This window comes from Danio rerio, chromosome 18 (genome assembly GCF_049306965.1).
Source record: "Danio rerio strain Tuebingen ecotype United States chromosome 18, GRCz12tu, whole genome shotgun sequence".
Lineage (NCBI taxonomy): Eukaryota > Metazoa > Chordata > Actinopteri > Cypriniformes > Danionidae > Danio > Danio rerio.
In genome coordinates, this window is record NC_133193.1 from 49,363,565 (window position 1) to 49,382,833 (window position 19,269).

The following is a 19,269-nucleotide window of genomic DNA, read 5'->3' on the forward strand; positions in this document are numbered from 1 at the left end:
TAAGTTGGCGGATCATTCCGCTTTAGCGACCCCTGATAAATAAAGTGACTAAAAATAAATAAATGAAGCCCTCAATAGACTCGAGAGTTTGTGAAAAGTCAATCTTTTAATTTAAATACAATTTTAAGCTGTAACATAAAAGCCGATTAAACAAAGGTCTTACAGAACAGTACTTTTGTGCATTTATATATTTAGTCATACATTTTTTTTCCAATGTCATAAAACAATATGGAGAACGAACCAACGAAACGTGTCCAAAAGAATATCTGTTAAGCGTCCATATGTTTTTGAGGGCACAGTATATAATGAACGCGTATCTAAAAGATATTTTTAGCATTTAGATTAAAACAATTTCATCAAGGTATACCTTTGACATGTAAAAATCAAACAAAATCTGGACCATATACTTGTAAAAAAACAACAACAAACAAAACGAAAAGTGGATCTGTTGTGGTAATATTAAACTAGTCGTCGCCTCCAAGGATTTAAAAGTCAATGGGTTACAATAGAAAATATAGTGATCTGCTTACTCGTAGAATAAAAGTCTATTGTGTGTGTGTCTACCCATATAGGTTTAAATACACGTTCCCAATGTAAAACATTCCCTACGTCTGTCCTTGTTATCCGACGAAAGCCACAAAAACCATTTTAACCACAAAAATATATATATATATATATGTTATAGCATCATATGATACGACGATATTCAGCGAGTCTATCTTTGGTTTTTCTATTCATTCAAAGACTTAGTGGTACACAAAGTAACATAGTATCAAATCTAGAGATTGCACATCTATAACCATGGAAAGGGAGAAATCTGGTACAATCTACACGGAGTAAAAAACATAAAAATATCTATCATACATGCTGTATCAAGAAGCGGTCTGAAGGAAGGGCTTTTATAGCACTTAGTAATAATTCCTGGACTATCGGAAAACAGTTTTCTGCAGCATAGACGATGACAGCGGCGGCGGGAAAAACGAGAGCGAGCCTGTAGTCGGTGCAGTTCTGTGATTGTAAAGGACATGGCGTATATCCAAACAAAAGCTGTACAATCGGCATCTGTCTGGTGGTTTTTTTTTGAAGAACATTCTGGCAAATCGTTCATCCTTTGAAATGTATTTCTTCTCGTAGCAAATACGACGCGGTGTATCTATGTGAACCTGGGCTTTCGGTGTAAGAATCGACACGACCAAACGAAGAGTCAGAAGTAAGTGCTGGAGGGTTTAATACATGGGTATCTCTGAAGAGAATCATGGCTGTGTGTTCTCCTCCGTCTCGGACTGAAAGAGAAAAGGTGAAGGGGAGGAAAAGCGGGTGGGCAGAAGAGGGAGGAAGAGGATCTGGCAACCAGCGGCGTCTCTTGAGCACACTCGAGTGCATCGGCCGGCTTCGGGGATTATGATCGCAGCTTCCTCAGGGTGAGGTTTGAGTTCTGTTGGGGAGACAATAATACACGTTAACATTCAGATGTTGCATTATTGACATAAAGAATGATATGTCTCTTGTGAATTTGTGCTTATTAAATGTGCATTCATTTTAGCTACAATACAGAAAAAAGGCAGCTCAAAGCTTTACAACTGAAAATTGTACCATAATTAAAAATTGTTCCAAATGTTTCAGCATCAATTCAGTCTTCAGTAGTGCTGCTTTTAAATTAATTGTGACAAACTGCTTATAAAAGTTTGTGTTTACATAATATTTTGTGTACTCAGGGCTCGACAATAAGGACTGCTCGATGGCCAGGGCCAGTGTACAGAATGGTTACTGGCCCGATCGAACTAGCGCTGCCTTGTCACAAAAGCCTAATCCCAATTCTACCCCTAAAGGCTGATTTATACTTCTGCGTCATACACCGGCGTATGCTACGGCGCTGACGCATAGCCCTTTGCAGTGGCCGTCGGCGTCACTGACGTGCACCTCTCAAAAAATGTAACTACACGTCGCAACAACGCGTAGCGCAAGCTCTGTGATTGGTCGGCTTGGTAGCGCTGACGAGTCTGGGCTGGACCGAGAGCCGCGCGAATGGCGCGAGCGATTGTTTACAAGTGTGGAGTCCTGTGAAGGAGCTTCGGATGGAAAGTTTTGTTTTGTGTTTACCTCATAGTCAAAGTTGTTGCACGTCTGCCGGTTCCTGCCTCAAAATGAGCAAGTTTGAGTCACTTTTACAACCAGGAAGTGTTCAGGAAAAGCAAAACAGAAGCGAAGAAACTCGACAAAGAGGAACATTTACACCTCACTGCCAACTAGCGTTTCGGAAGTGTTAATGCGGACCAACAGAGACAGTGCGCAGGCTTTAGCCCTTCCCCTTACCTCTTGTTTTGCGCGTGCACGCCAAGGGGTAGGGGTGTCCCAATTCCCTTTAGCTTGAAGGCGTAGGGCTAAGGGGAAGGGGTGAATTGCCCTTCGAATAAAAACTTTTTTCAGGACCACGCTTGAAACCAAGGGGTAAGAAAATTTCCCAGAATACACCTGCCACAAAGGCAGTATTGGTGAACCCGGAAGTAATGAGATCCACAAATTAGTATTTTTGTCACAATATGTGTGAATACACAGTACAGTTACGATCTTATTGCCACATTAGATCGCTATGATAACATGCTATATGCCTTGAGTGATTTCCTGAAGATAAATACCAATAAAAAACACAACTGGAATAACTACAGCAGTCGCGATCGTCTGATCTCACATGAAGCATCAGATCGCGAGGACATTTGATGACGTGTGCAGGTGCTGTCCTAATTCTTAGGGGTAAATTTTGAAGCCCGTCAGTGCGATTGTTATATGTTTTAAAACAAGCTTCTCCTGCTCACCAAGGCTGCATTTATTATATCATAAATACAATACATATTGTAAAATTGTGAAATGTTATTGTGCTATAAAACAACTGTTCAAAAGTAGTTTTTTTTTTGGTGGGGCCAGTAAATTTTTTCGCAGGGCAAGCAAAAATCTGAACCATTGGCCCGATCGAGCCAGTAGAAAAAATCCTTAGTGTTGAACCCGGAGTACGCATATACATATATTTTATATATAAAATATTTATAACACATTATATATAAACAATAATATTAGAGCTGCACAATATATCATTTCAGCATCGCTATCGCAATGTGTGTCCGCAATAGTCACATCGCAGGATCTGCAATGTTTAATTATAAGTAATCAACAATTGAGTGTACATGAGATTTGTGGAGTCATTACAACATATAACCACAACAGAGTAAAACTTTATCAATTTCATGTGTTTTTAAAGGCATTTCAAGAAAGTGTAAAGCATTCAGACACAATAACGTAAATCATTTGTAACTTTAATAATGAAAAATCTCACTCATTTATTAAAACAATTAAAATTTTACAGTGTTATTTTACATGACTAAATTTCAGTATCTGAATACTGTTTAACTCTCCAAAAAAAAAAAAAATGACTGTTTATTTACTTTTTTATTTGTTCTGTTGTAATTATTCTTGCAATTTTATTCACACATATTTTAATTCACACCCTTACAAAATTAACCCAACCAATCTAATTTAATGATTTTTTACAAATAGAGCTATTCAAGCCAGCTGGTGAAATAGTTTTTATATCACAATATATACATACATACATACATATATATTATCAGGCTTACTGTGAAAATGTCCTTGCTTTGTTAAATATCATTTGGGAAATGTTAAAATAATAATAATAAATTCAAAGGAGGGCTAGTAATTTTGACTTCAACTCTCTCCTTTCTCTCTCTCTCTCTCTCTCTCTATATATATATATATATATAGCAAAACAAAATATCACAATGTCAGATTTTTCCAATATCATGCAGCCCTTATTAATATACAAGTAAATATTTAGAAATTGTATGTGCATTTGTACATAATACACACACACATAATATGTAAATACAAACATTTACTTTTTATGTGATCACTCAGATGCTTCAGTAATCATTCTAATCGGATGATTTGGACTAAAGATCACTGAAGATGATGATTTTTTTTTGCCAAAGCTCTACTTATTATTAGCACTCGAACTCAAATTTACTCAAATTTTAACTCAACTTTTTTTATTCAGTTTGAGCTTCTACGATATTTCGGTATACAATATTGCTTCGACTTTATAATACCCACACTTTCATCTATTCTGCATATTTTGATACACTTTTATGCTACTTTATAAATCATTTTTTACTTATTTCTTCACTTTACTATTTACTTTAATCTTCTACCACTAAAAGGACCCTTTTTTTGTTGTGTATTGCATTTTATGTCTATATTATTTAAACTCAAAATGAACTAAAATAACTTCCTTTATATCTCTCTTCTGTTTCTTTAATATCTAACCTACAGCGCTCAGCATATATAATTACACCCCTCACAAATCCATCTTCTAAATGTATATTTTTAATAGGAAGCTATACAATATTATATTTGTAAAGTCATAAATAATTAGATTAGTGAGTTCTGAAGCCAAATCTGGAGCTTATCTAACAAAATACCTTACAATAACGTTCAAAAGACTAGTACACCCAAATGTATGTTATAGAAAATATTTTACACAATTACAAAAAAGGAGGGAAAATCAAGAGAAACAAAAAAAAAAAAAAAGTGAAAATTAAGTTAAAATTTTGTAGGTTGTAGTTCTTCTTACAATATTTGCTTGAATTTAATTGTATTATCTTACAATTCATAAACATGTTTGGTGACTAAAATATTATTTGAATAAATACATCTGTTTAATAAATCTGTTTTACACAAATGCACCAAAATACATTGCCTACATTCACTGAGGACTTAATAAAAAAAAAAGATTCATTTTAAAAAAAAAAAAATGGGGTGTACTTAATTATGCTGAGCACTAATATAACAAAACTAGTTATAAATATTAATGTACAAGAGTTATTTCGTGCAAATGTCAACCTTGCCATGAGAAAAATTACGTTTTCACCAAAATACGGAAACTGTTTCTGGGTTTTTTGTGTAAGCAAGTATTTTACAGCACTTTAGAAATACTCAAGAATGAATCTGTCAGTGTTTTCAAACTATTCTATTTGATTTAGCAAAGTCGCACAAGTGGCAATTACACATCCGTCACATCCATAACGGAGAAATGTCACATCCATAACGACACCTTTTCCTCATAAATGTGAAAATATTAAATTAAATAAAACCAAATTTTTAAAAATTATTTTTAGAGAGTCAACTTATATCTTTTTGATTAGCATTGTTTCTTTTGAGTTGTGCAGTTTAATTTACAGAATTTCTACAAAGTATGTTGTGTACTGTAAACCCGCAGACTTTTTTTTTGTCACATCCATAACGTATGTTTATTCTCCTCATTTAATGTACAAAACATGTTTACAGATTGATATTTTTCTGGTCCCTTAACTCTGTGGCGAGCTGTTCTGGAAAATACAAACAAAAGTTTCAATATGATGCCATCATATACTTTCCAGTGAATTTTTGTTTTGAGTTTTTACTGCAGATGTCACATCCATAACACTGGAATTGCTCACAAGTAAATATTTTTATATTACATGCGTGCATTTATATACACATGATACACACACATAATACGTAAACACAAACTTTTATTATGTATGTGATCACTGGGATCGTTTAGAAATCATTCTATTAGGATGATTTATATGAGCTAAAGATGTACGATTTTTTGGTGACATTTGACCAACATTAACACTCTGTTTTCACTTTCAACTCTATATCAATTTGAACGCTTAACTTTTCTATTGTTTAATCTTCTACTGTTTAGTTGGCATTAAACACTGCTCTGCCTTTATAATAGCAGCACTTTTATCTATTTCCTCTCGTTTGCTATTTTAAGCTACTTTATATTTTTATTAAACTCGCTTTACTTTTTACCTTGATCTTCTAACACTAGCAATCTCCTTTCAGTTGTGCATTTCCATTTTATTTACACTTTTAAACTCAAAACAAACTAAAATATCTTTCTTTATCTCTCTCTTCTTTCTCTTTTATATCTAAACTAACTAGAAGTTGTCTAATTATTTGCATGTCTCGTCATTTTGATTGTTTTTAATGTCGTCATTTCACTTTGGATTAAATGTTGAATGTAAATCTAGGACTTGCTGCTACATTTATCATCATCAGTGTTGTGGAACAAATTAATTTGTAGTTCAAAACAAGACTTTAAATTGGAAAATAAATGTTCCCCCATTCAATTTCATGCATGCTTTAGGGATAAAGCCATGGAGTCAAACCTGCTGGTGGCGTTAGGGGTCTCTTTCCTTCTTCACCTTCACATCACCGGCCAGGATTGTGGAGATCTCGCCCTGCATGAAGGCCCACGGCACGTTGGAGCCCACGAGAGGGCACTTCTCTCCACTGGGGCAGTACACCTCACTCCCTGGGCCCTGTCTGCGGATGAAGTCCCGGGTGCAGGGGAAGCAGAACTTATGCCCGGCCACTGATGGACACTGGACGAAGTGGGTGTCCTCCAGACGCTCCTGGCATATGGTGCAGCACAGAGGGGCACCGCCACCGCCAGCTGAACCCTCACCCCCCATAACTGCACTCTGGTCAGTGACGGTGGCCGGGCCTCCTGTGCTGCTGCCAGCAGACGGTTCTCCATTTCGGGACGCCAGTCTCCGCTGACCACCACCAGGTGAAGGACTGGTGCTGTTCTGCCGGCCTGCATTGGCAGAGTGCCCGCTGCTGCCTGGACCATCTTTCGAGGAGGCAGTGCCAACATTGTCAGCCACACTCATGAGCGCTGTGATGGGTGACGGGTCACTACCGTGGCCCTCTGGAGCCTGTCCTGCGCTGGCTAGTGAGGTGGCTGGCATGTGCCCGGGAATGCCAGGATACGCACTGAGCGGCCAGTGCTGCCGCAGCTCCTCAGAGCTCATCCTCTCTGCGCCGTCTGGGTCAGGTGATGCTTTGCGTCTGCGTACTCTGGGTTGTGTTGGGCGGCCGATGTGGCAGAGAGCAGTGGGCAGCATGGAGCAGCTGGCATCCAGGTACGGCTGTGGGAGGGCATCTGGGGCTGGCATTTCTTTGAATGCCCGCACTGCATCGCTGAGGAGCTCTGACAAGAGGCGCCAGTCACCGGTGCCATGCCTTTTTTCATACTCAACATACTTGTAGCCTGAATTAATGACCTTGCCGGTGTCTTTCTGAGAGTCGTGGAACATATGCTTGACCAGTGCCAGTATGCTGGGAAACACATTACCAGAGCCGCACGGGTACTCGATGAAGATCTTCAGCTCAAACTCCACCATCAGCTTGGCGTCAAACGCGAAAACCCTTCCCACCAGGCCGTGGTCCTTCTTGAAGCGGACATTGAACGGGGTGCAGCCAGATAGGGTGTGCAGGGCATCCCGCATGGGTTTAGGGCGTCCTGCCCAGTCGTCTGCCCGGTTGCGCACGCTTTCAGAGAGCTCTGCCAGGGCTTCAGCATTCCTCTGCTTCTCCTTGAACTCCTTTTCGAACTCGGGGGCCATGAAAGACGGCACACCCACACTCAACCCCATGCTCAGGGCCTGTCTTTTGCTGATTTCATTCAGCATGGGGGCAGGAATGGTCAAGGCGGCACTGCCAGCTCGGGGATTAAGGGGCATTGCGGTCAGCAGGCCGTGAGGTGCTCCCACGAGCCCTTGGGCCATCAAATTGGGTGGCACAGCCCCCACCAAAGTCCTCCTCGCAGTAGGGCTCTGCCTACTAACCTCAGGCGGACCTCCGTCTTCTAATCTGGGCAGCCCGTTGGGCAGCCTGGCGGACACATACTCGCCCCTTCCCCGTTCGTATCGCTCGGAGGGCGGTCTGCCGGCCTCCATAGGACCCTCCTTACCCGCAGGACCGTGTTTACCGCCGGGCTGCGGACCCGGAGACCTGCCGTCCTGCATCACATGTGTCCGCTTGAGCTGCCGCGCGGTGTCGATGAGCAGCTCTATCCGGTCCGCGCCCTCGTAGTTGACGCAGCCTCTGCACACCGCCTCGCTAAAGTCCCAGATCATGGCCCACGGCATCTTCGGCAGGTCGCAGAGGTAGCACCACTGCCGCCTGGAAGATGCCTGCGAGGAAGAGGACATATTTGATAGGCCCTCGCGATCTTGCGTTCTCAAATCCACCCTGAATCTCGTTCACAGCCAGCCTCCGAGTGTTCGCGGTCGATTATTCCCTTGTTACGGACGAGTATATGCCACTCTGTGGGATTTTGTGTCATTCAGGATCGAGGTGTTTGATGTTTCAGCCAAATCGTCTGGGCCGCAGAGTTTCTCCTGGAAGACGTTCCAAAAGTTACGCAACTCTGCGCCGCGGAATCATGGGAGATGTAGTTTTCAGCCGCTGATCGCGCTCTTCCTTCGTAGCGCTTTTGCCTAAAAAAACTCGATTCTTTATGCGAAAATAAAATCTCCAAATATTTATTATAGAAAGGTAATATACATTACAACACCTCTGCACTTCCTCTGGCCTATATGCTTATTTTATTAACCGAGGGACATAAATAGTATGCGTCTACTTCAGCATTCATTCATACAACGTATTTTAAAAGATTAAACAACATCTGTATTGTTTTATATTGCACTGTGATGTTGGCTTATGAAAACATAACTGTAATGATCACAGCATAGTCATGCTAAACAAAAGCAGCCCGGTAATGTAGATACATTTGAACACTTGTAATGTTACTGCAAACAAAGCTGTTCGACTGCAAATCCCAGATTGCAAACAGTCGACGCCACTTCCGCTATTCCTAGCGCCCTGTTACAAAAACTTCCGGTGTTATATTCCAGTCCAAATGACGTCCTGGTTAGCGGTTTCGCTTTTTGATTCTGTTCATAAGAACGACGCACACATGCCATTTTACTCCTTAGACACGACGTTAGCATGTTAACAATTTTACAGGCAGCAATCTTATTGTTTTATTTCATCGATTGGTGAAAATATGCTGATTTAAACAGGAAACAACGAATGAGTTTGAGTAGTTTTACTGAATGAATAAATAATAATCATACATATATCATGCAACATACAACAACCTACTACAGCGCAGTTTCAGTGTAAGCCTGTAGCGCGGATTGTTCTTTGTTTTGTAGTGATGATGATGATGATGATGATTGTGTTTCCTGTTTTCCACTTGTGTCTGATTTCCGTTGATCCTCCATGATGACAGTAAGCGCCTCTGTGTTTGTAACTGTAGACGTGCAGAAATGCTTACAAACAGTGTAAAGCCCCTGGATGAGGAACAGTACAGAGATTATGCTGTAGTATCCTCCATATACAAGAAACTAGAGGGAGAAAATGAAATATAATGTAACTCATTAAATGGATTACACACACAGAGAGAGACATAGAGAGATCTGCATTCTCCAAAGCCTGATATAGATCTAATATTAACAAGCACATGTAAACAGTTTTAAATGTTCAAAAGCAAATGTCTTCTGTTGTTTCATATGCCGGTGTGGTGAGGTGTACCTGTGTTGCAATGTCCAGTCCCAGAGCTGTATTGTCCACCACGATGGCAGTAAGTATTGTTTGAAGAGTTAGAGCAACAAAAGAGTTAATGCCAAAAGTCAGAGCGTAACATTCCATGGAGAGGTTCACCGCTATCTGAAACCTTCCACAGAAAGAAAAAGCGTTGATTTCAAGTCTGACAAACTTGTGGAGCACAACACTGGCCCGAGTCTGGAGTCTTCATAACTTTTCAGTTTCAAAACAACCAGATTTCAGGCCCAGATCTAAAAATCTGCTTTACTGTCATACAAGTTACACAAAATATTTTGGTGTCAAATTTCAGACAGTCATAAATACAAAAAAATCAAGCACATTACACACTGGGAAATAATGGATAATTGGATTTAACTTTTTTTTCTTTTTGCAATTTATATGGGCTGATTTTAAACATTAAATTTAGTAATGTTTAACTTAATTTGTTTGTTTAAATTCAGCCATAATAACCATCACCATGTTTTCAGTGCAGGAATGAGCATCAAATAATAATAATAATAATAACTAGATTATTAAAGTTCGTCGAGACAAACTTTAGGCTGGCTTGAGAAAGTCTGTTGGAAATAGTTTGTTTAGTTTAAACAGTTTTAAAAAGTATGAAAAGATGAAAAGTTGATAGATAGATAGATAGATAGATAGATAGATAGATAGATAGATTAAAACAGTTTATAGATAGATAGATAGATAGATAGACAGACAGACAGACAGATAGACAGACAGACAGACAGACAGACAGACAGACAGACAGACAGACAGACAGACAGACAGACAGACAGACAGACAGACAGACAGACAGAGAGAGATAGATAGATAGATAGAAGCAGTTTGAAAAGGATAGATAGATAGATAGATAGATAGATAGATAGATAGATAGATAGATAGATAGATAGATAGATAGATAGATAGATAGATAGATAGATAGATAGATAGATTGTTTCTCAAGCCAGCCTAATAATAATACATATATACAGTTGATGTCTGAATTATTAAACTTTCTGAATTATTATTTCTCTCCCCAATTTCTGTTTAAAGGAAAGAACACTTTTTCAGCACATTTCTAAACATTATAGTTTTAATAACTCATTTCTAATAACTGATTTATTTTATCTTTGTCATGATGACAGTAAACAATATTTTACTAGATATTTTTCAAGACACTTCATTACAGCTTAAAGTGACATTTAGCTTAACCAGGGTAATTAGGTTAACTAGGCAGGTTATTGTATATCGATGGGTATTCTGTAGACTATCTAAAAAAATATAGCTTAAAGGGGCTAATAATTTTGACCTTAAAATGTTTTTTTTTTTTTTTTTTTAAATAAAAACAGTTTTTATTTTAGCCAAAATGAAACAAATAAGACATTCTCCAGAAGAAAAAAATATGATCAGACATACTGTGAAAATTTCTTTGCTTTGATAAACATCATTTGGGAAATGTTTAATCTTGTCAGGCATATAATCATTTTTTATGATATTTTAAAAATACTTTTGTCATTTTACATCTTAATACTTGCCAACTTTCCTTCTAACCATAGGTTTTACCAATTTGTTAGTACATCATAGAACCTTTTTAATAATTTTAAATTTAATAATATTATTAATAAATTATTTGCATATACGGTAATGATGATGTAAATATTAATAATGATAACAATAAAATCACTAGGAGGAGTCTGTTAAAATACAACCCCTGGAAATGGCAAAACTGCACTTTTTTGGCACAGGAACTTAAAAATATCTGAATTCCTGTTGGATTTGAGATTTTGCTTTAAGAGACTTTTTTGTATTGGCATGTTTGATGTGTGTGCCAATTTTCATATGTGTGCGTATGTCATAGCTCGGGGGCCAGTCAAAAACACATAGGTGGCGCTGTTGAGTCATTATACCACACCCACTTCCGAAACCTAAAACTAACGTAAATTTTCGGCACTTCTGGGGCGTGCGCAAAGTTTTGAGTTTTTGGGCATGTTTAGTCCCTCAAAATCACGATTCATTCCAGCGAATAAAAGTAACAATAATATTAAACCGAGCAATTCCAATAGGGTGCTCGGTCCCTAATATATAACATTAAAGGGAGAGTTTAGCTAAAAATGAAAATTTTCTTAGTATTTATTCTCAGGTGGTTTAAACCCTTTACGAGTGTTGAAAATATTTTGAAAAAAAAAAGCTGAAAACCTGTAACCGTGGACTTTCTATAAGAAAAACCAGCCTGATCTTACGAGGAATTGTAAGTATTTAACGTTTTGTCAGTTTAGTGGCTAATTCCTCAGAGTTCAGTCGTACGAAAATATACAATTTTAAAAAAGAGGCATGGCTTCCAACCCCACCCCTAACCCCAATCGTCTTTGGGGGATGAGCAAATCGTACTAAATTAGCCACTAAATTAAAAAGTTACGAATTGCTGTGAGATTGAGTTGGAAATACAAATACTAATGAAGTCAATGGTTACAGATTTCCAGCTTTCTTTCTTCCAACAGAATATCTTCTTTTGTGTTTAGTTGAAGAAAGAAATTCATAAAGGTTACTGGAAAAAAGTTAACCTAAAATTGTAAAACAACTTGCTGCAGATATTAATGAGCCGACTCAAGTTAAATCAAGTCAAGTGCAGTAATGTAATGTGTGTATTTATATAGCACATTTATTGTGGATGGCCATACACCCAAAGCGCTTCACAATCATGAGGGGGGTCTCTCCACACCACCACCAGTGTGCAGCATCCACTTGGATGATGCGACGGCAGCCACAGGACAACAGCGCCAGAGCGCTCACCACACACCAGCTATTGGTGGAGTGAAGTGACAGTGATAGAGCCAATTCGGTAGAAGGGGATGATTGGGAGGCCATGATTGTAAGGGCCGATAGAGGGACTTTGGCCAGGACACTGGGGTTACACCCCTGCTCTTTCACGAGAAGTGCCATGGGATTTTTAATGACCACAGAGAGTCAGGACCTCAGTTTAACGTCTCATTCGAAAGACGGCGCCCACTGACAGTGTAGTGTCCCCTTCACTTTTACTGGGGCATTAGGACTCACATAGACCGCAGGTTTAGCGCCCCCTGCTGGCCTCACTAACACCACTTCCAACAGAAACCTAGTGTTCCCTAGTGGTATCCCATCCAGGTACTAACCAGGCTCAGCCCTGCTTAGGTTCAGTGAGTAACCGGTCTTGGGCTGCAGGGTGATATGGCTGTGGCTAGTACTTGAGTTTAAAGTTGCATAAACTCAAACGAGCTGTGCATTAAGTTGATTCAATTTTTTTTTACAGTGAAATTGAGAGTAAATTATGACAGAATTTCCATTTTGGGTGAACTATTCTGAAAAAACTGATTGACTTACATTGTGATGGTGATGAGGAACATGTATGAGGCTTTAAAGATGGCGTAGCCTGCGTAACTCAGCCAGATGCTGTTGGTGAGACCCATAAGAAACACACACCCGGCACCGACTGCAGAGAAAACACCCAGAGAGAGCTCACCCCAAACGCCCCACTGTACCTGGATATAACCCACAGAGAAGGCTGCGGCGGCACCTGAAACCAGCAATCACAGCATCACCAACAAAACAGATCCACAGTGGAAGGCAACAATTAAAGCAGAGCATGCATTCAGACTTCATTTGTATGGCGTTCTGTGTTGCTTTTGTTGAAAAGTTCTTGCCAAGCATCAAAACTGAGAGATGTTTTCTTCTTTTGTAATTAAAGTGACTAGTCACTAAAACCCCTACTGATGTAATTGCTTAAATTGGCTTCCTCCACACATACTGAGATGCTGAATTCCTATGCAAATAGCATAACAATTACGATTTAGAGAGCTTCTGCTTGACGCATATGATGATAAAGCTGGATTGGTTTGACTGGCTTCCCATATGGAGGTTTATAATATAAAAAGCTGAATTATATGTAAAATTAAAGAGACAGCTCACGCAAAAATGAAGATTCTGTCATCAATTACTCATCCTTCATTTTTTCCCCAAACCGGTTAGACTTTCTTTATTTGTGTTGAACACAAAAGAAGATATTTTGTGAAATGTTAAAGCTGGTAACCATTGAGTTCCACGGTATTTGATTTTTTACTATGCAAGTCGATGATTACAGGTTTCTTCAAAATATCTTTTTGATATTCAAGAGAAAAATGAACTCATAAATGTTCTGAACCGCTTGAAGGACAGTAAATGGTGTGTACATTTTGATTTTAGGGTGAACTATCCCTTGAAATTAAATAAATACATAAATGCAGCTGCAGAATTGGTCAAAATAAAGTAACAATTGCAACAAAGGTCAGTGCGATTCAAGCCAAAGTCTGTGATTTGATTTTATAGTCTGTTATGTTGCTGATTTGAGACTTTAAAGCAGCACTGTAGGCAGATTAAAGCAATTTTAGTATCAAACTCCACAACTCCATTTGTGCAGTGAGTTTATAAACAATAGAAACTTGCATTCTGCGAACAAGTGTACACTATAGGTTTACTGTAAAACGCATTTAGTTGACTGCATAAACCTGTTGCGGCCTTAAAATGATTACAAGTAAATGAACTGTGCACAATTATAAAAATTAAGTCAACCTCACAGTTCCAATATTCTCAACTTATCATTTTAAAAGGATAGTTTACCCAAAAATGAAAATTTACTCACTATGCCGTTTTACTCAGATAAATACACTCACTGGCCACTAAATTAGGTACACCTGTCCAACTGCTTGTTAATGCAAATTTCTAATCAGCCAATCACATGGCAGCAACTCAATGCATTTAGGCATGTAGACATGGTCAAGACGATCTGCTGCAGTTCAAACCGAGCATCAGAATGAGGAAGAAAGGTGATTTAAGTGACTTTGATGGTGGCACGGTTAATGCTAGATAGGCTTGTCTGAGTGTTTTAGAAACTGCTGATCCACTGGGATTTTTACGCACAACCATCTGTAGGGTTTGGGAATGGTCTGAAAAGGTGAAAATATCCCGTGAGCGGCAGTTCAGTGGGCGCATACGCCTTGTTGATGTCAGAGGAGAATGGCCAGACTGGTTAAAGCTGATAGAAAGACAACAGTAACTCAAATAATCACCTGTTACAACCGAGGTCTGCAGAGGAGCATCTCTGAACACACAACATGTCCAACCCTGAGGCAGATGGGCTACAGCAGCAGAAGACCACACCGGGTGCCGCTCCTGTCAGCTAAGAACAGGAAACTGAGGCTACAATTTGCACAGGCTCACCAAAATTGGACAATAAAAGATTGGAAAAATGTTGCCTGGTATGATGAGTCTCCATTTCTGCTGCGACATTCGGATAGTAGGGTCAGAATTTGGCATCAACAATTTGAAAGCATGGATCCATCCTGCCTTTTATCAACTGTTTAGGCTGTTGGTAGTGGTGTAATGAGTGGGGGATATTCTCTTGGGACACTTTGGGCCATTTAGTCAGAGCATCGTGTCAATGCCACAGCCTACCTGAGTATTGTTGCTGACCATGTCCATCCCTTTATGACCACAGTGTACTCATCTTCTGATGGCTACCTCCAGCAGGATAACGCACCATGTCATGAGGTGTAAATCATATCAGACTGATTTCTTGAACATGACAATGAGTTCACTGTACTCAAATGGCCTCCACAGTCACCAGTGCTCAATCCAATAGAGCACCTTTGGTCAATATGGAGAAAAATCTCAGAGGAATATTTCCAGTACCTTGTTGAATCTATGCCACAAAGGATTAAGGCAGTTCTGAAGGCAAAATTAAGGTGTACCTAATAAAGTGGCCAGAGAGTGTATGTCACAAGATTTCTATCTATCTATCTATCTATCTATCTATCTATCTATCTATCTATCTATCTATCTATCTATCTATCTATCTATCTATCTATCTATCTATCTATCTATCTATCTATCTATCTATCTATCTATCTATCTATCACAAAAACACTATAGTATTTACTACTACAGTACTTTTTCATGTGGGTAAAATCTCAGATGATAAAAACTATTCTGAGCTAGGCATATCAATAGGCAGATGATGGATTTATTACTCTTTTGATAGTGTTTATGATTTATAAATCATTAGTTTTTAGTGTTTTTATCAGATACACTCACGCAAATATTCCAGTACATGCCTCACCTACAAGTGCGCAGACGGCCTCTACTCCACCATTATACACTGAAGATGTGCTGGAGGGCTCAATGTGGTCCCACATCAGCTGGACGTAATTAAAAACCTGCCCGTAACCCGCAGTAGCCAAAGCCCACCAGAGCGACCACTGCACCAGCCTTCTGGATGAATATGACTCCTTCAGACTCTCCCACATCTGTTTTCCTGATGTTTTAATGTATTCGCAGATTTTCACAGATCTTCCTGTAACCTCTTTCTCTAGATCCCTACTAGAACCTCCATCTGCAACCTCATTCATCGTGTCCATAGACACCTCCACTTGCTTTTTCTTAAAAAACACTCCATGCTGAGGCATTGGGAGGCTCAAAGAAATACACAAAGCCACTATCATTAGACTCAAAGTAACAGTGTTTACATGGAAGTAGCTTGTGTTGGCTAAGGATATTAGCATCTGCCCTAATATGGCTCCAAATGTATACCCGGCTAGCATAGCACTGCGCACATACCCTGTGGCCCGCTGGTAGCGTTCAGGAGGAATAACGCTGTAGATATAAGAAAAGTAGGCCACTTCGGTGGACGTGACCACGGCAAAGTTAAACTGCAGGTAGGTCAGAGCAGGTAAGCTGTTGGCAAAGCTCAAAATGATGTAATTTGTGACCAGAAAAAGGCCTTGAGCTACAATCAGAGGTTTGTATCTGAGCAAATCTGTCAGTAGGAAGACTGGGCAGAGCAGGGACAGGTAGGAGTACGTCCAGATGGGAAACAGGTAGTTTGTTACCTGCATCAGAGGAAAGAAGAGTCTTTGGTGAGATAAATTAGAAATGGCAGTGTAAATGATTTGAAATCAGTAGCCTACAGCTAATTCGTGAGATTCAATTGTGTGTGAGACGTTATTAGCATAAAGATGTAGTCATTAGAGAATGCAGGTGACAATTTTTGGGGCGCTAGTTTTAGACCGTAGACTGTAAAAAATGCTGTAAAATTTACATGTGCATTGTAAAGGAATAATTACATATTAATAAATAATAATTAATGTACTTTTACAGAAAAATTGTAATTATTATTTTACAGTGTGCTTGTAAATTTACAATATTACTGGCAATTTTTACAGTAACATACTTGCAATTTTTACAAGCGCACTGCAAAAGAAATAATACAACTGTGCTGTAAAACTACAGTACAACTGTAATTGTTAATTTATAGTGCACTTGTAAATTTTACAGCATTACTGGCAATTTTTTTTATAGTATTACCGGCAATTTTTACAGTATTACCACTCATTATTACAGTATTATACTGGCAAATTTTACAAGCACACTGCAAAATAAATATTACAACAGTGTTGTAAAACTACAGCACAGTTGTAATTGTTAATTTGCAGCGCGCTTGTAAATTTTACAGAATTACTGGCAATTTTTACAGTATTACCACAGATGTTTACAGCATTATACCTGCAAATTTTATAAGCACACTGTAAATTAACAATTACAATTGTGCTGTAGTTTTACAGCACAGTTGTTATTGTTAATTTACAGTGCACTTGTAAATTTTACAGTATTACTGGCAATTTTTACCATATTATAACTGCAAATTTTACAAGCTCATTATAAATTAACAATTGTAAAACTACAGCTCAATTGTAAATGCTAATTTACAGCGCAACCAAAATTGCCAGTAATAATGTAAATTTTACAGCAATTTATTTTAGTGTATGCTACTGGAAAATGACTTGGATAAAGAAATATTTTAAGCGCTATAATTTCAATATAATTTAAGAGCTCCTATATGAAACCTGTCAAGCCCATGAAACATTATGATTAAGTAATTAAAAAAAAAAAAGACATTTCTTCTGTTTTCCAGTGCTGTGTTTATTTAATAAAAAATCAAATAAAAGTATTAAAAGTCCCTCATTCACGTTCCTTAAGCTTATTCCCTTCTTCATCAGGCGTCACCACTGCGGAATGAACCGCCAAAACAGAACAGAAATATTGTGGAATATTATTTCGCTTAAAAAATGCTTTCTATGCTACTTTAATTTAAAAGCAGTTTATTTCTGTGATTTTTCAGCATCATAACACCAGTCTTCAGTGTCAGATGATCCTTTGAAAATTAATGATTTGCAGCTCAAGTAATATTTCTGACAAATGTCATTGTTGTGGTAAAAAAACCTTCATCAAGGATTCATTAGACCCTAATAATTTATATATATATATATATATATATATATATATATATATATATATATATATATATATATATATATATATATATCTACGATATATCTATTTACGATTTATCACAATATATGTGAATGAAGAAGAAAAATGGATAAAAATTCAGATGTATTTCTTTAATAAACAGCACATTTTATAGAATCGCAACAAGTAAAAAAAAACTTGAAAATGCTGCTGTAAAACAGAGCAGTTTGTGGCTAAAAAGGTCACATCTCTAAATTAGTCAAAGCAGCAGCATCCCAATATTAGCACAAATTACATTTAACCATAAAAAAAGTCAAATTATTTTTCTGTAAATCTAAGACACTTATTTAGGCCAGCCAAAAGCCAAAGTGGTAAACGGCTGCAGTGCAAGAGTGATGAATTCAATTAGATCTTTTTTACATTTTGTGCATGATACTAGAGTGATAGAGTATCGATAATACAAGTATATCGCGGCTGGAAATGGTGTGATAAATCAATAATAAATAATAGCAGCAGGACTGGAGTAATGAGGCTCAAAATTTGGTTTTAAATCAGAAATAGATTACGTTTTAAAATTACTGAGGAGACATCTAAAATATTTTAGTTTTCAAAAATAATTTATTTAACTAAAATCTTTTTTTCACAATATTACTGTTTTTACTTAACGCATAATGACATCTTTTAATCAAAAACATTAGCAAAACTTATCTCGAAGTGTATATTATCCTTATAAACATTCATTATTCATTAATTTGCATTGTAATGAGAGCATTTGTACTAAAGGCTCAGTAGATTATGCAGTATAATAGTACCATTAGCACTTGTTTCTCACTTTGAGATAATGAAAATAATAATATCCTTGCAGAAAATTACCAGTATCATTTCAACCCTAAAGCACAAAGCAATGCGCAAATGAAAAAACCTGTGAAAAAAAATCAATAAAGAAAATTCCTTCATATTAACACACAGCACTGACTGCTATTTTTACCTTTCTTAGAGTGTTATTATTATCTGTTGGAGCCCGAAACAATCTCTATATAGGCTATTGACTTCTATGTCACTATAAAAATGAAAAAAAAAAAAAAAAAGAGAGAGAGAAATACACACCACTTCCTCCGAGATGTTTTTGGGTCCCACTAAATACGGTGTGAGAAAAGGCTCTGCAGGTCTGCAGTTGGCAAAGAAACCATAAAGAGAAAGTAAAACGGTGGGAAAGACCCAGTCTGACCTTCTCATTTTCCTCCATAAATTCATTTTTCTGCCTATTTTCCTCTCTTTTTAGGTCCAGAAGCTGCTGATTTGGTATATGTAATGATACTTTTGCTGTGCTGTAAAGTATAAGCCTAGTCCAGGCACTGATTTCCACAGAAGGAATTCAGCAAGGTGGGGAAATGAACATTTTTATGATGGAGACTTTGATCTGAGTGCATGAAGGCTCTAATTGGTGTGCATAAGTGTGTGCGTATGTGTTGACAAATAATTAAAAGCTATTAT

General features: G+C 38.0%; 2 protein-coding genes across 2 annotated transcripts; both read right to left on the bottom strand.

The window, feature by feature from the left end:
* Positions 1–1,204: 1,204 nt before the first annotated feature.
* On the bottom strand, positions 1,205–8,221 carry irf2bp1 (interferon regulatory factor 2 binding protein 1). The gene is given in 2 exon segments (NM_001044354.2): positions 1,205–1,435; positions 6,231–8,221. A coding segment is annotated over 1 exon segment (1,818 nt). The 5' UTR covers positions 8,061–8,221; the 3' UTR covers positions 1,205–1,435; positions 6,231–6,242.
* A 793-nt stretch (positions 8,222–9,014) lies between these two features.
* On the bottom strand, positions 9,015–19,011 carry slc19a3b (solute carrier family 19 member 3b). The gene is made up of 5 exons (NM_001044707.1): positions 18,883–19,011; positions 15,587–16,355; positions 12,817–13,009; positions 9,448–9,589; positions 9,015–9,206 (listed from the first exon to the last, which is right to left on the bottom strand). The coding sequence occupies exons 1-5, from the start codon at positions 19,009–19,011 to the stop codon at positions 9,015–9,017; spliced, it is 1,425 nt and encodes a 474-aa protein (NP_001038172.1).
* Between the last annotated feature and the right edge of the window lie 258 nt (positions 19,012–19,269).

Coding starts and splice junctions, on each gene's coding strand:
- slc19a3b (NM_001044707.1), bottom strand. CDS start 19,011: ATGAGAAGGTCAGACTGGGTCTTTCCCACCGTTTTACTTTCTCTTTAT. Junction 13,010..15,586: donor GGCCGTCTGCGCACTTGTAG/GTGAGGCATGTA, acceptor TGCTGGTTTCAG/GTGCCGCCGCAGCCTTCTCT. Junction 9,590..12,816: donor TTCCTCATCACCATCACAAT/GTAAGTCAATCA, acceptor TTTCTGTGGAAG/GTTTCAGATAGCGGTGAACC.